A 14,568-nucleotide genomic window follows, 5' to 3' on the forward strand; every position below is an offset into this window, starting at 1 on the left:
CTGAGATCAAGTGTCCCAGGCTCTACCAACTGAGCCTGACAGGCATCCCTTTTGTGTGATTTTTTTTAATAGAATAGATTCCCCTCTTTCATTGAGGTATAATTAACATATAATACAATGTAAGTTTAAGGTGTACAGTGTGACCATTTGATACAATTACATATTGTAAAAGATTACCATAGTAGGATCAGTGTCAAACTTTCCCTTTCTTTTTAAGGTTGAATAATATTCCATAGTATGTATGTACTGTGTTTTGTTCATCCATTCATCAACAGACACTTGGCTTGCTTCTACTTTGGGGCTATCCTGAACAATGTCGCTATGAACAAACCCATACAATATCTCTTCAGGTCCCTGCTTTAAATTCTCTGGGGTCTATACCCAGGAGTGAAATTGCTTGGATAACATGGTAATTTTCCTTTAAATTTTTTGAGGAGCTGCCATACTGTTTTCCACAGTGGCTGCACAGATTTTACATCCCCACCAGCCATGCTGGTGGACAAAGGTTCCAATTTCTCCACATCCTTTCCACCACTTGTTGTTTGTTTTGTTTTTTGTTTTGTTAGTAGCCATTTTAATGGGTATGAGACGGTCTTCTCTGAACTCTTGCACACTCCACTTGATCGGTTTTTGACACTGTTTGAGGTTTCCTGCCATTTTGAACTGGTAGGTTTTAATTTTCAGTGTTCATTTCAGATGAGGGGGAGCCCCGGGCAATGGCAAGTGCGCAGGCCACGGTGGCACAAGTCCTGGGTTCTGCCTTAAATCTGTCACCGGGAGACCCTGAGCAGGAGAGAACCTTCTCTAGGCCTCATTTCCTCCCCATCCTCCTCCCCCTTCCCCTCCCCCTTCCCCTCCCCCTCCCCCTCCTCCTGGGGCAGCCACCATGATAAAGAATACACTGTGCTCCGACCCCTCAGCTGAAACTCAGGCCTGGATACATTTTAAGGCGACATTCTCTCTCATGAGTTGCTGGATTCGGTCTCCAGGTTTTGGTTTTTGTTGTCGTTGTTTTGTTTTTCTTTTAACTCATTTTGCTGCCCCCGGAGTTGGGTACACGCCCTGGGAGTCCGGGTCTAGGGTATGGCGCTACCGGTACGCGTCCCGCTGGCCTAGAGAACCACCGAGAACTGGGGCCTCCTGAGTCCTAGAGAGGTCGCCTCCACAGGCCAGCTCGGGCGCACTTCCGGCCTTTGTGTGGCTGCGGGAGACGGGAGACTGCGGCCCGGGCCGGCCGGAGCGTCAGTGCGCTCTTTACGTGACTCGGTGTTCCCCACCCCCACCCCAGGGCAGAGGCAGGGGTCACCCAGACCGCAGCGCGGCCTGTGGGGTCCGGAGAAGGCCCGGCAGTCCCCTGCGGGCACCGCGTCTCCACCTGTGCGCGCATTCGGGTCTCGCCTTCCCTTTTGTGCCCCGGGCAGGCGAGGCACTTCACAAAGACTTGCGCAGGGGGGCGGGGCCGGAGCGGTGTCCACGGTTACCCACGCACACACACCCGTTCCGCCTGGCTGCAGAATTCAGGCCGATCCCGCTGCCTCCCAAATCCGTGCTGCTCCACAGGGAAAGTCCTTTTGAAAATGAAGTGGTTGTTGAACTGCGAAATGCGCCCTGGATCCGTCAGCTTTGCGTTTTCTTCTTCAGCGCACACAGTAACCCGAGCGCTGGGCTAGCAGTAGGGGGAGGGAGGATTCAGGCCAGATTCTCGCCTGCCCCACACGGGGACACTCGAGCAAGGGAGCTGACGGGTGTGCTCCTGACACAACTTGAGATACCCGAAGCACAGGTGAAGACCCCTCCCACCCCCCACCCCTCCCCACCAGGCCCCGACACTTGGCAGGGATCCGAACAGGGAAGACTTTGCAAGGGGGCTGCTACTGCAAGGAGGGGTAGGAGCTGGGTCTGGGGAAATGCCTACCAGCCTGGAACGTTCCAGATAGAGCTGGAGCAAAAGCACAAAGGTGAAAAGGTGGGGAGAGCTGCCGGGAGCGTGGTAAATATTTCAACACCATCCTGATAAATGTTTATTCTGTGCCGGGGTTGTGGAGATTAAAGAATTGTGTGTGACCACAGATCCCTGCCCTGGAGATTGTTTAACCCCTTCTGCAAGAAATAGCCAAGCCCCTTTAAAAAAAAAAAAAGGAAAAAAAGGTACAAAAAACCCTGGGTTGTTTTCTAGAGATAATATAGCAAAATGATATCTGAATGCCACTTACCAGCTGTGTGACCTTGGGCAATTTTCTTAACCTTTCTGACCCTCAGATTCTTTGTTTCTAAAGGAGGGATAATAGATTTTAAAAGGGACAAGTGAATGAGGTAAAAGCACCCACCTCAATGTGTGTGGCAGGTACCACTGAGTTAGTCCTCTGAGGATGGGGTGGAATAGGTTATAGGATAGGTTAGGATATGCAGGTATAGGATAGCGAAGTGTAGGATAGTATAGTCCCCCTGTATCTTTCTGCGCTTGATTTGAAGTGGTGTCACTCGTTACTTTTTTTTTCTTTTGTATCGGCTCAGACATCTGGCACTTTTCTTGGTGTCTTCACTTGTCCTCAGTTTCCTCAGTTTAGATTTGTTTCTATTCTGCTTTTTAAGATTTTTGTTTGTTCCTGGGGCACCTGACTGGCTCAGTTGGTGGAACATGCGACTCTTAATCGTGGGGTTGTAAGTTCAGCCCCACGTTTGGTGTAGAGATTACTTAAAAATAAAATCTTTACAAAATAAAATAAAACAAAATAATAGGGGGCCCCTGGCTGGCTCAGTTGGTGGAGCGTGTGACTCGTGCTATCAGGGTCATGAGTTCAAGCCCCACATTGGGCAAAGAGATTACTTTAAAAAAAAATCTATAAATAAGTAAATAAAAGGATAGACATACAAATGACCAACAGGTACGTGAAACGATGTTCAACAGCACTAATCATCAGGAAATGCAAATCAAAACGACAATGGGATGTCACCTCCCACCTGTTAGAATGGCTGTCCTCAGAAACGTAAGCAATAACAGATGCTGGTGAGGATGCGGAGAAAAGGGAGCCCTTGTGCAATGTTAGTGGGAGTGTAAATCAGTGCAGCCACTGTGAAGGACAGAGAAGTATGACAGTTTTCTCAAAAGACTTAAAATAGCTACCTACTTTTACTATATGATTCAGCAATTCCACTTCTAGATATTTATCTGAAGGCGATGAAATCACGATCTCAAAAAGATACCTACACCCATATGTCCATCACAACATTATTTACAATAGCCAAGATGTGGAAACAACCCAGTGTCCATCTGTAGATGAATGGATGAAGAAAATGTGAGATATATAGATAATATATTTAAAATGGAATATCAATCAGCCATTAAAAAAAAAGGAAATCCTGCCATTGGCAATAACATAGATGGACCTAGATAGAGGCATTATGCTAAATAAATCATACACAGAAAGGCAAATACCATATGATCTCACTTATATGTAAAACCCCCAAAAATCTCATAGAAACAGAGAACAGATTGGTGGTTGCCAGAGGCTTGGGATTGGGGGAGATGGTCAAAGGTACAAACTTTCAGGTATAAGGTTAATTTCTGGGAATGTGATGTATATGTATAGTATGGTGCCTATAGTATTGTATATTTGAAAGTTGCTGACAGAGTCAATCTTAAAAGTTCTTATCACAGTAAAAAAAAACTTGGGGGGCACCTGGGTGGCTCAGTCGGTTAAGCGTCTGACTCTTGCTTTTGGCTCAGGTCGTGATCTCACTATTCATGGGTTCAGATCTCTGTGCTAACAGTGCAAAGACTGCTTGGGGTTCCCTCTCCCTCTTTCTCTGTCCCTCCCTGGCTTATTCTCTCTCTTGCATTCGCTCTTGCTCTCTCGCTTTCAAAATAAATTTAAAAATGTTTTTAAAGAAAAGAAAAAAAACTTGTTACTATGTATGGTGATGGATGTTAACTTATTGTGGTGACTATTTTGCAATATGTACTATATCAAATCATTATGTTGTACACCTTAAACTAATACAATATGTCAATTATATACCAGTAAACCTGGGAAGACCATTTAAAGTAAAAGGAGCAGGTAGGGGATTCCTGGATGGCTGAATCGATAGGCCATGTGACTCTTGATCTTGGGGTCGTGAGTTCAAGCCCACGATGGGCACGGAGCCTACTTAAAAAAAAAAAAATTCTTTAAGTGTGAAATAAAAGGAGCAGATAGCTGAGATGAAAGAGGGAGGCCTTTGAATTAGGGAAATATGGGCAAAGCACAAAGATTCAAGCCCACCGCGCAATAGCCTTTCCAAAATAAAGCCTGTAACCACCTGAGCTACCAGAAAGAAAGAAGGGTGTTTGCTGTACTCCAATGCTTCACAGCGCGCTGAATTCAGCTTTGTTAGTGTGCTTTGCTTTGGGGGGCTGTTGCCTAGCAGCGCAAAACATTAACGTGCTGAGACAACTTGTATACAAAACAACGTGACTTCACATTCCACTAATACCGTTCCCCCCCCTCCCCCCCCTCCCCGTCTACCAAGTGTCTATGCACCGATCACACCCCAGGAATGTATTCTAGCTGAAGCAGACTATCTGGTCACCACTTTCTTCTGGACCTTTTCTAACCTCTCAAGCTACATTGTTTCTTAACTTCTCAGGAGCGGGTATGATGGATAATAATTTCCACTTCTAAAGCAGAGGTGCACGGTTGTCAGAAACTGGGGAAACGTGGGGGAAAGCGAGGTGAGTGGAGGAGATTGAAGTGTATACACTACGGGGTAATCCTTAAGTTACTAGGACCTACTTGACAAGTGTTGTATAAGGACAGTAGCCAGATGCACCTGCCGCCTCCTTTCCCATCTGACCCCCAACCCCCCTTCACACACCCCTACCCCTTCCCATCCACAACCCCTGAAAGCTTTGACCAGGAAGCAGGAGTTGGGCCGGACATGTCTGAGCTGGCACGTCTTCCTCACCAGCCAAGGGAAACCATGCACTGAGCACCACCCTTTTCTACCCGTCACTGTCCACCATTCAGGGGTGCCACGTCAGGCAGTTCCCTCTCTGTGTCCCTGCAATAGGGACATTTTTCATCACCTGGCTTTACCTTAGGAAAGTTACTGTCCTTTTCCATCTCACCCTTTTCATTCCACTTATGAGCCTAAGAACAACACTAATCATGGCTGATTTGAGTAACAGTTAATCAGAGATACAAGCATATTAAGAAAAGAAGAGGGGCGCCTGGGTGGCTCAGTCGGTTAAGCGTCCGACTTCGGCTCAGGTCACGATCTCGCGGTCCGTGAGTTCTAGCCCCGCGTCAGGCTCTGTGTTGACAGCTCGGAGCCTGGAGCCTGTTTCAGACTCTGTGTCTCCCTCTCTCTCTGACCCTTCCCCGTTCATGCTCTGTCTCTCTCTGTCTCAAAAATAAATAAACGTTGGGGCGCCTGGGTGGCGCAGTCGGTTAAGCGTCCGACTTCAGCCAGGTCACGATCTTGCGGTCTGTGAGTTCGAGCCCCACGTCAGGCTCTGTGCTGACAGCTCAGAGCCTGGAGCCTGCTTCGGATTCTGTGTCTCCCTCTCTCTCTCTGCCATTCCCCCACTCACGCTCTGTCTCTCAAAATTAAATAAACATTAAAAATTTAAAAAAGAAGAAGAGACAAGGCACACCTGGGTGGCTCAGCGGTTAAGTGTCCGACTTCAGCTCAGGTCATGATCTTGGAGTCCATGAGTTCAAGCCCCACGTCAGGCTGTGTGCTGACAGCTCGGAGCCTGGAGCCTGCTTCGGGTTCTGTGTCTCCCTCTCTCTCTGCCCCTCCCCCACTCATGCTCTGTGTGTGTCTCTCTCTCTCAAAAATAAACACTAAAAAATTAAAAAAAGAAAAAGACCATATAACTCCCAAGTGATATGACACAGGTGCTCACTCAGAACCTCTCCAGGTGTCTCGTTCGACTCCTCCAATACTAGACCCAAAATGAATACTGTTTCTAACCCAGCTGTATTGTTTTCCCTTTGTACTTAGATCCCAGAACTGCAATAACATCTTCTGCTAGTTTCCACCGCAGGTATATGGCATTTTGGCTACATTCTGTTTTGGCTAAGCTTTTGTGAGAACATAACTGATGCTTACAGCACTGTTTCATTGGAAAAATAAGCTCCAAATTCCCAAGAGCCAATCTATAAATGGACTATTGGAATGTATTTGTGTTGTTTATTAGAGATAACCATTTATATGTTAGTATTTCACTCTTGTAATACTTTACAGTTGTAAATCATTTTTCTGCTTCCAACCCTCATTTCTTGGCTTCTTGCTAATGTTTTGAGAAATAATACTTCTTTTTTTTAATGTTTATTTATTTATTTTGAGAGAGAGAGAGAGAGCACGCACAAACAGGAGAGAGGCAGAGAGAAGGAGAGACAGAATCCCAAGCAGGCTCCAGGCCATAAGCACAGAGCCCAACACGGGGCTGGAACTCACAAACTGTGAGACCAAGACCTGAGCTGAGATCAAGAGTCAGACTCTTAGCCAACCCAGCCACCCAGGTGCCCCCGAGAAATAACACTTCTAATCACTCTGCCTGGAAATCTTTCTAAAATGTATGACACTTGGGGCGCCTGGGTGGCTCAGTTGGTTGAGCATCTGACTCGTTATCTCTGCTGAGGTAATGATCTCACAGTTCATAGGCTCAAGCCCCACCCCAGGCTCTGCACTAACAGCTCAGAGCCTGCTTGGGATTGTCTCTCTCTCTCTCTCTAAAAATAAATACATTAAAAAATGTTTAAAAAAATAAAATGTATGACACTTTCCTATGGGGACATGATTTAACTCATTTTTCCTGACTTGGTCAACATAATGAACATCCTTTACACAATGAACTGATCCTACCGAAGAAACCTCTCTTAGGTTTTCTGTACATTTCTTTTTCAAAGAAAAAGTAAACAGAAGCCTCATATACACCGATAATTTGCTCAATTAATGACATGAATCTTGCTTTCATGTCAGTTATTATAACAGTCTCTGAGGTTTTTAACATGATTTCTAAGTGACTCAAGTCTGAATTTGTTTAAAATTCCATCCTTGGCACAACCCATTCCATAGGCCATTTTAAAAACACGGTTTGACACAAATATTTACTTTGTAATGTTTAAAGAGGAACTCTAAGCCTCTTTAAAAATAAAAACAAACAAAATCTGTCCTTTGCTCGGACTAAGTCCTTATTTCTCAAACCTTATTGCAGACTACTACCCTGACATTTCTTACCCCGTTTATGTAGTGATTTACAAGACTGAAATGATTCATACACACTCGTTTTCCAATTTCTTTTTGGGCGATGGTTATACAAACATTATTTCATGGATCCACTCTGTCTCCTGTCATCACTTATCCCTCTGGTCCCACCTGGAACATTAAAATGCCCTTTTTCTGGGACCAGGTCCATAATCACAGTCTGTTTTCAACCACATGGTTTGCTGCTGTAAAGGTGGAACTGGAGGTAAAGCCACTGGCAGATGATTGCTCTTTCAAGGAAGTTCACTTCCTAAGGGCTCTTTCTGGGTTAGAGCATTGCGCAATAATGCTCTGCCCCAAAGGAGCCACCCCATAATACTAGCCTGTTGCAGAGCTTTGGTTTGTCTGTTTTTATTATTTAAAACAAAATTTTTTTTAACGTTTATTTATTTTTGAGACAGAAAGAGACAGAGCATGAACGGGGGAGGGTCAGAGAGAGGGAGACACAGAATCTGAAACAGGCTCCAGGCTCCAAGCTGGCAGCACAGAGCCCAACGCGGGGCTTGAACTCACGGACCGCGAGATCATGACCTGAGCTGAAGTCGGCCGCCCAACCGACTGAGCCACCCAGGCGCCCCAATTATTTTTTTAATGTTTATTTATTTTTGAGAGGTAGAGAACATGAGCAGGGAAGGTGCAGAGAGAGAGGGACAGAGGATCCACAGAGCGCAGAGAGTAACAAGGGGCTCGAACTCATGAACCATGAGATCATGACCTGAGCCAAAGTCAGATGCTTAACCAACTGAGCCACCCAGGCACCCCTGTCTGTCCTTAAGTAGGACATAATACTTGAAGGATCAATGAGCCAAGACAGAGGAAAGCCCTGGGAAACTATGGAACAGTAACACGTATAACAGCCACAAAGTGTCAAGCACCTGCTGGCAACAGGAATGCTACTAGATATTTTGTATCCACGATGCCATCAATTTTTAAACTCATATCAGCTCCCCAAGCTTGGAATTACCATGCCTGAAACCTTAAGGAGGAAACAGAGGTAGAGACAGTTGCCAACGTTCCGCAGCTACAGAATGGCAGAGTCCAGTCCACTCAGGTTCAAAGCTCAGGCTCTTTTCACTAAAATCCTTCTCCAGATAGAGACTCTGCTCTCCCTCTCTGGGATGAAGACAACAGCTGTGTTTCAAGTTCTTAACCGCCAATGGATGGGACTACAGGACTAATTGGGCTTCAGCATGGCTGGCTAGAAGCACCCCAGCTCTCCCAGGCCTGCGCTTTGCATTTTATAACAGGCCCCAGGCTGACTGGAAAGCCCAGGAGCTCTGTGCATTTGGGGGAGTTTCACTACATAGTGTAAAAAAGGGAAAATAGAGTGTTTAAGACAAAGTAGTGTGATCTTGCATTCAGGGATAGCCAGAGATGACAGAATATTCTTTACAGGAAGTTCTGTCTTCTTCCTATTACCAAAGAGGTGCACGGATGACAAATGACATGGGAAACCATCAGGACTTGATTGCTTTTCCAAAACAGCCTCTTCAATCACCGCCTCTTCAAATGAACTAAACTGGCCTATCGTCGGGACCAAGACTCGCTCAAGGAGACCAACTATTTGCCAGCTCAACTTGTAACATGTGGAAGTTTCAGGAAAGTTCCAGATGGAGGAGTTGAAGGGGTGCAGAATGAGACACCCCAAAATGTGCCACTTTGGCATAAAGATTATTCCAAGTTAAAATTAATAAAAACCCAGCAGATGCAGAAAAAGCACTCTGCCTCCCCCATAACCGTGTAAATTCACACTGGGCAGAGTATTAACAGCCACCCTCCCAACCTTTACCAATGGAGTTCATGTGCCCAAAAGAGCCATCTAGTTTTTCCAAACATCTCCTTTCACCTTCTTGCTGTTGACTTTTCTCCCCTTTGTGTCCTCACACCCCTACCTCTTTCCTGAGCTCATATAAGCTTCATGTGGCCTCCCTGTCTTCAGAATTTCCTATCTGTGTGGATTCCCCATAAGTATACCTATTAAATTTGATTTTGTCTTGTTTAAAAAAAATAAAATAAAACCGCCAAACAACAACAAAACAAAAAAAAAAGCGGTGGGGAGTGGTTTAAGAAATGCAAAAGAGTCCTTTTCCATAGGAGCTAAAATGTCTTTTTTAGGTTTTGAGAACAGTTTGATCTATAACCTGAGTACAGCCATGTATGTTCCTCTTTAGAAAAATCCTGGAGCCCTTTTGGGGCACCTGGCTGGCTCAGTCAGCAGAGCATGTGACTCTTGATCTGGGGGTTGTAAGTTCAAGCATGCTGGGTGTAGAGATTATCTAAAAATAAAATCTTTTTTTTTAATGTTTATTTATTGGGGGGGGGGCAGAGAGAGAGGGAGACAAAGGATCTGAAGTGGGCTCTGTGCTGAAAGCAGAGAGCCCAACACGGGGCTCAAATTCACAGACCATGAGATCATGACCTGAAACTAAGTCAGACAGTTAACCGATTGAGCCACCCACCCAGGCACCCCCAAAATAAAATATTTTTAAGTTTTTTTTTAAGTTTCTGTATTTATTTTGAAGGAGAGGGAGCACAAGTGGGGGAGGAAAAGAGAGAGAGAGAGAGAGAGAGAGAGAGAGAGAGAGAGAGAGAGAGAGAGAGAAAATCCCAATCAGGCTCTGCACTGTCAGCACAGAGCCCCATGCAGGGCTCGAACCCATGAACTGTAAGGTCATGACCTGAGCTGAAATCAAAAGTCGGACGCTCAACTGATTGAGCCACCTGGATGCCCCATAAAATATTTTTTTAAAAATAGGAAAAAGATAAATCCTGGAGCTCTTTCTTCTTGCTCCACAATGGCCTGGCTGCTGTCCCAGCTGCCCCATACCTGTCACCTCAGGACACCTGTCTCCCATCAGCAGCACCCCAGGGAGCCCTGGACCCAGACCCAGCCCCACCCCATGCTGGGTCTCCTACTGCTGCCAGATCCCATTTCTCTCTCTCTTTCTCTCTCTCTTTTAATGTTTGTTTAATTTTGAGAGATAGAGACAGAGCACAAGCAGGGGAGGAGCAGAGAGAGGGGGAGACACAGAATCCGAGGCAGGCTCCAGGTTCTGAGCTGTCAGCACAGAGCCCGATGTGGGGCTCGAACTCTGGACCAGCAAGATCATGGCTCAAGCCAAAGTCAGACATTTAACTGACTGAGACACCCAGGCGCCCCCCTCCCCCACCCCGCCAATTTCTCTCATGAGTACACCTTCTTTGGCTGACACACATCCTTCCATAAACTTCCTGAGACAGTGTGCCCATAGAGTAAATATTTTGAGACTTTGCATAACTGAAACTTCCCTTTTGCTGTCCTCGTTACTCTTTCTTTAGTTTGGGTATAAAATTCTAGTTTTGATATTATTCTTCCTTGGAATTTTGTCTTCTAATTTTCAGTGTTGCCGTTAAGAAATCAGGAGCAGGGGCACCTGGGTGGCTCACTCGGTTAATCAGACTCTTGATTTTGGCTCGGGTCGTAAGATCAAACTCTGCATGGGGCTCTGTGCTGGGTGCCTACTTGGGATTCTGAGTCTTAGTCCTTTAGATGAGACCTCTTTTGTTTGTTTCTGGATACTTTGGGGTAGCAAATTTCACATCGATGAGGTTTTGTTTCTTCCTTTCCCAAATTCCTTCTTGCTAAGCATTCAGCAGGCTGTACGTGTTCTGTATTTCTGTGACATTTCCCTACTCTCTTTTGTTGATGATTCCCCCCCACTTCACTTTATTCTCTCTCCAAAATTCCTGAAATTCAGCTGTGGAACCTCCTGGGTTGACTTTCTAATTTCCACATGTTTTTCACTCACATTCTCAGTATATGTGCTGAAGAGAGGGCTCACTCATGTTTTCAATCTCTTTGTCTTTTTGTTCTATTTGCTGGCGTATTTCCTTAACCTTCTTCCTCTCTCTTTTTTTAAGATTTTATTTTTTTATTAAAAATGTTCAGGGGTGCCTGGGTGGCACAGTCGGTTGAGCGTCCGACTTCAGCACAGGTCACGATCTCACGGTTCGTGAGGTTGAGCCCCGCATCAGGCTCTGGGCTGATGGCTCAGAGCCTGGAGCCTGCTTCGGATTCTGTGTGTGTCTCTCTCTCTCTGCCCCTCCCCCATTCATGCTCTGTCTCTCTGTCTCAAAAATAAATAAACATTAAAAAAAATTTTTTTTTAATGTTTAATGTTTATTTATTTTTGAGAGAGACAAAGACACAGAGCGTGAGCAGGGGAGGGGCAGAGAGAGGGAGACACAGAATCTGAAGCAGGCTCCAGGCTCCAAGCTGTCAGCACAGAGCCCAACATGGGGCTCAAACTCATGGACCGTGAGATCGTGACCTGATCCGAAGTCGGAGGCTTAACCAACTGAGTCACCCAGGTACCCCTTAAGATTTTACTTGAGCCACCCAGGTACCCATTAAGATTTTATTTGTAAGTAATCTCTACATACAACCTAGGGCTCAAACTCACAACCCCGAGATCAAGAGCTGCACACTCCACCTACTGAGCTAGCCAGGCGTCCCCTTAACCTTCTCTTCTAATGAACTTAACATTTTTGCACTAAGGTTATTTCCAACCAAGATACTCTTTCTGTTTTCTGACTGTTCCTTTTTTAGAGCATCCTGCATTTTTTCTTTTTAACGTTTATTTTATTTTTGAGACAGAGAGAGACAGAGCATGAACGGGGGAGGGGCAGAGAGAGAGGGAGACACAGAACCGGAAGCAGGTTCCAGGCTCCGAGCCATCAGCCCAGAGCCCCGGGCTCGAACTCACGGACCGCGAGATCGTGACCTGAGCTGAAGTCGGTCGCTTAACCGACTGCGCCACCTAGGCGCCCCAGCATCCTGCAATTTCTTCTCCTATCTCTGCAGACATTAACCGCAGAGGTTGTTTGATTCAATGTTTCCTTCTGCTCCCTCATTATCACGGTTTCCTGGTCTTTCTCTTGCTGTGCCAGCTGTTACATCAATAAGCTAAAGATGGCCCCTGTGTTGTTTACTTCACAGCAGGCTCAAAGCCCACCGGTGCTAAACTCAAATTCTTACACATCCTATTGCTTTAAATATAGCCCGCACAAGCATATTTTTAGCCATGTAGGGCCTGCCTGCTTTGTAAAACTGCACCCAACATCAGCTAGCCATGGATAAGACAAACCCAGGGGCTATAAAAAGCCACCAGGTCAATGCTGCTCTTAGGGGATTCTGACCCAGAATCTCCCCACCGTGCTGCTGAGCAGTGTCACCTAGACATGCAAGTCCTCTGTCCTAGACCCCTCTCTCCTGAGTGGTCCTTTGCCTTACTCCCCCTCGGGGGGCTGTCACTGTCTCTGTAAGGCCCCTTTCATGCAATCCTGTGCAAGCTCCACCCAGTAAAACATGTGGTGCAACATTGCCATGTCTCTGTCCTGTGTTTCTTGATGGGTCCCAAAACCTGGACCTCACCACACCTAGCCTTAAGATAGGGCTTTCCTGGGGTACCTGGCTGGCTCAGTTGGAAGAGCATGCGACTCTTGATCTCAGGGTTGTGAGTTGAGCCCCGTGTTGGGTGTGGAGTTTACTTAAAAATTAAATCTTTAAAAAAAGATGATAAGGGCTTCCCTCAAACATCTTGGCTCTCCATTCACACGTCAGTGCGGGACTCTGGGAAGCTCCGTGGAAGGCTCTGCACGTGGGCAGGATTTGTCCACAATGAGCTTCCCTTAGAGGGCCTGGTGGGAACTAGACTTGACTGTCAGCGTCTAGATCTTGTCTCTTGGTTAGTGTCTCCAGGGGAAAACCCTCCAACCTCCCTCCTGAGGAGCCCAAGCCTGACTACCAGCACTCTGGAGGGGGAGGAAAGGACTTGACTTTTGAAGGGTTCGGCAGAGGAGGCCAGGTCTGACTACTCCTTCACTGACCACAACCTACCTCCTCCGGTCTGAGAGCCCACACCCCTCAGGCTACCAACCAGACCTAACTGGCCCTGGGGACCCCAGGCACAACTGAGATGAGGGAGTCAATAAGTATGTACCTCCAGAATGGTGATGCCCTCCCCCCAAGCACATGCTTTTTCCTAGAACAGGAGATAGCAAACTTCTTTTTTTTTTTTTTTTTTTTTTTCTTTTTTGGAAAGGGCCAGATGGTAAATATTTTAGGCTTTTCGGGACACATGGTTGATGTCACAACTACTCAACTCTGCCACCGTAGCACAGAAGCAACCACAGACTCTATGTAAATGAAGGCATGTGGCTGCATTCCAAAATCACTTTATTTATGGACACTCAAATTTGAATTTAACGTGATTTTCACATGTCACAAACAATTCTTCTTTTTATTTTTTTTTCCCAACAGTGTAAACACATAAAATTCTTAGATCTCTGGCTGTACAAAAGCAAGTGGCAAGCTGCGTTCGACCCAGCGGCAGAAGCGTATGAATCCCCTTCCTGGAATATGATGGTCTAGAGATGCCTGTCAAAATCCTCTGAAGCTGTCTTCCCCTTCCCCTTAGCAAAGCCTCCCAGCACTCATTTTTGCCTGTAGGTATAAGGGCTGCAGGTCCTCTCCCTCCCTCATGCAGCCTCCAAAATGTGCCATGGAAATTTAGACACTTAGGAATTGCCTTGGAACAGAACTGGTGGTAACAGCGACTCTAGGATTTGCTGCCAGTTTCTCCCCCCCGCCCCGCGGGTGGAACAAGTTGTTGATTGTTCTCTTTCCCTGGATTTTAACCAAGGTGATAAATGAGTCCCTGAGGAAGAGATCTCGGGGAAAGGTGGGTGCTCGGAGCCAGAGCCCTGACTCCCAGGCCTTGCGCTCATCTGCGTCAGAACCTCTGTTTCCAGCAATAAAGGCTGTTCTAAGTGGTCCAGGACCTGCCTAGTCTCCGCTTTCACATCAAGGAAAGAAGTCCTGCCTTTCTTAGTTGCAGGGGCTGAATGGGGGGTTGGCAAAGAGAAGACCTACTTCCCCCACGTCACATGCGTCTTGGCGCGTCAGCTCTGCCAGCCGGTCTCGCTTTCTTTATCTCTAAAGTGGCGACAGTCGTTCCCACCTCAATGGGTAGTTGGGTGGACTGATAAATTAACATTACCAAAGTCTCTGTCACATCGAGGGGCTCCACATATGGCAATTAGTATAATTCTAATTTATCCAGGCAGGAAACTCAAGAGAGGTTAAGGTATCACCATCCAGAGAGCACACAGCTCATTCATTAGGGGTGGAGGCAGGAGTAGTTTGTTTTTCAACTCCCAAACTAATATTCTTTCTTCTATCCTGCGCTGCTTTTTTCTTTAAAGTTTACTTATTTTGGAGGGGGGTGCGGGAAGATCCGGGGAGAGAATCCCAGTGCAGAGTTCGAACTCATG

The 14,568-nt window shown here is 46.2% G+C and overlaps 1 protein-coding gene across 1 annotated transcript; it reads left to right on the forward strand.

Moving 5' to 3' along the window:
• The first annotated feature begins 716 nt into the window (after positions 1 to 716).
• LOC109491390 lies at positions 717 to 14,075 on the forward strand. Its single transcript, XM_045048276.1, has 3 exons — positions 717 to 723; positions 1,146 to 1,783; positions 13,556 to 14,075. The coding sequence occupies exons 1-3, from the start codon at positions 717 to 719 to the stop codon at positions 13,664 to 13,666; spliced, it is 756 nt and encodes a 251-aa protein (XP_044904211.1). The 3' UTR covers positions 13,667 to 14,075.
• The last annotated feature ends 493 nt before the right edge of the window (positions 14,076 to 14,568 follow it).

Source organism: Felis catus, chromosome E3, assembly GCF_018350175.1.
Source record: "Felis catus isolate Fca126 chromosome E3, F.catus_Fca126_mat1.0, whole genome shotgun sequence".
Taxonomy (NCBI): domain Eukaryota; kingdom Metazoa; phylum Chordata; class Mammalia; order Carnivora; family Felidae; genus Felis; species Felis catus.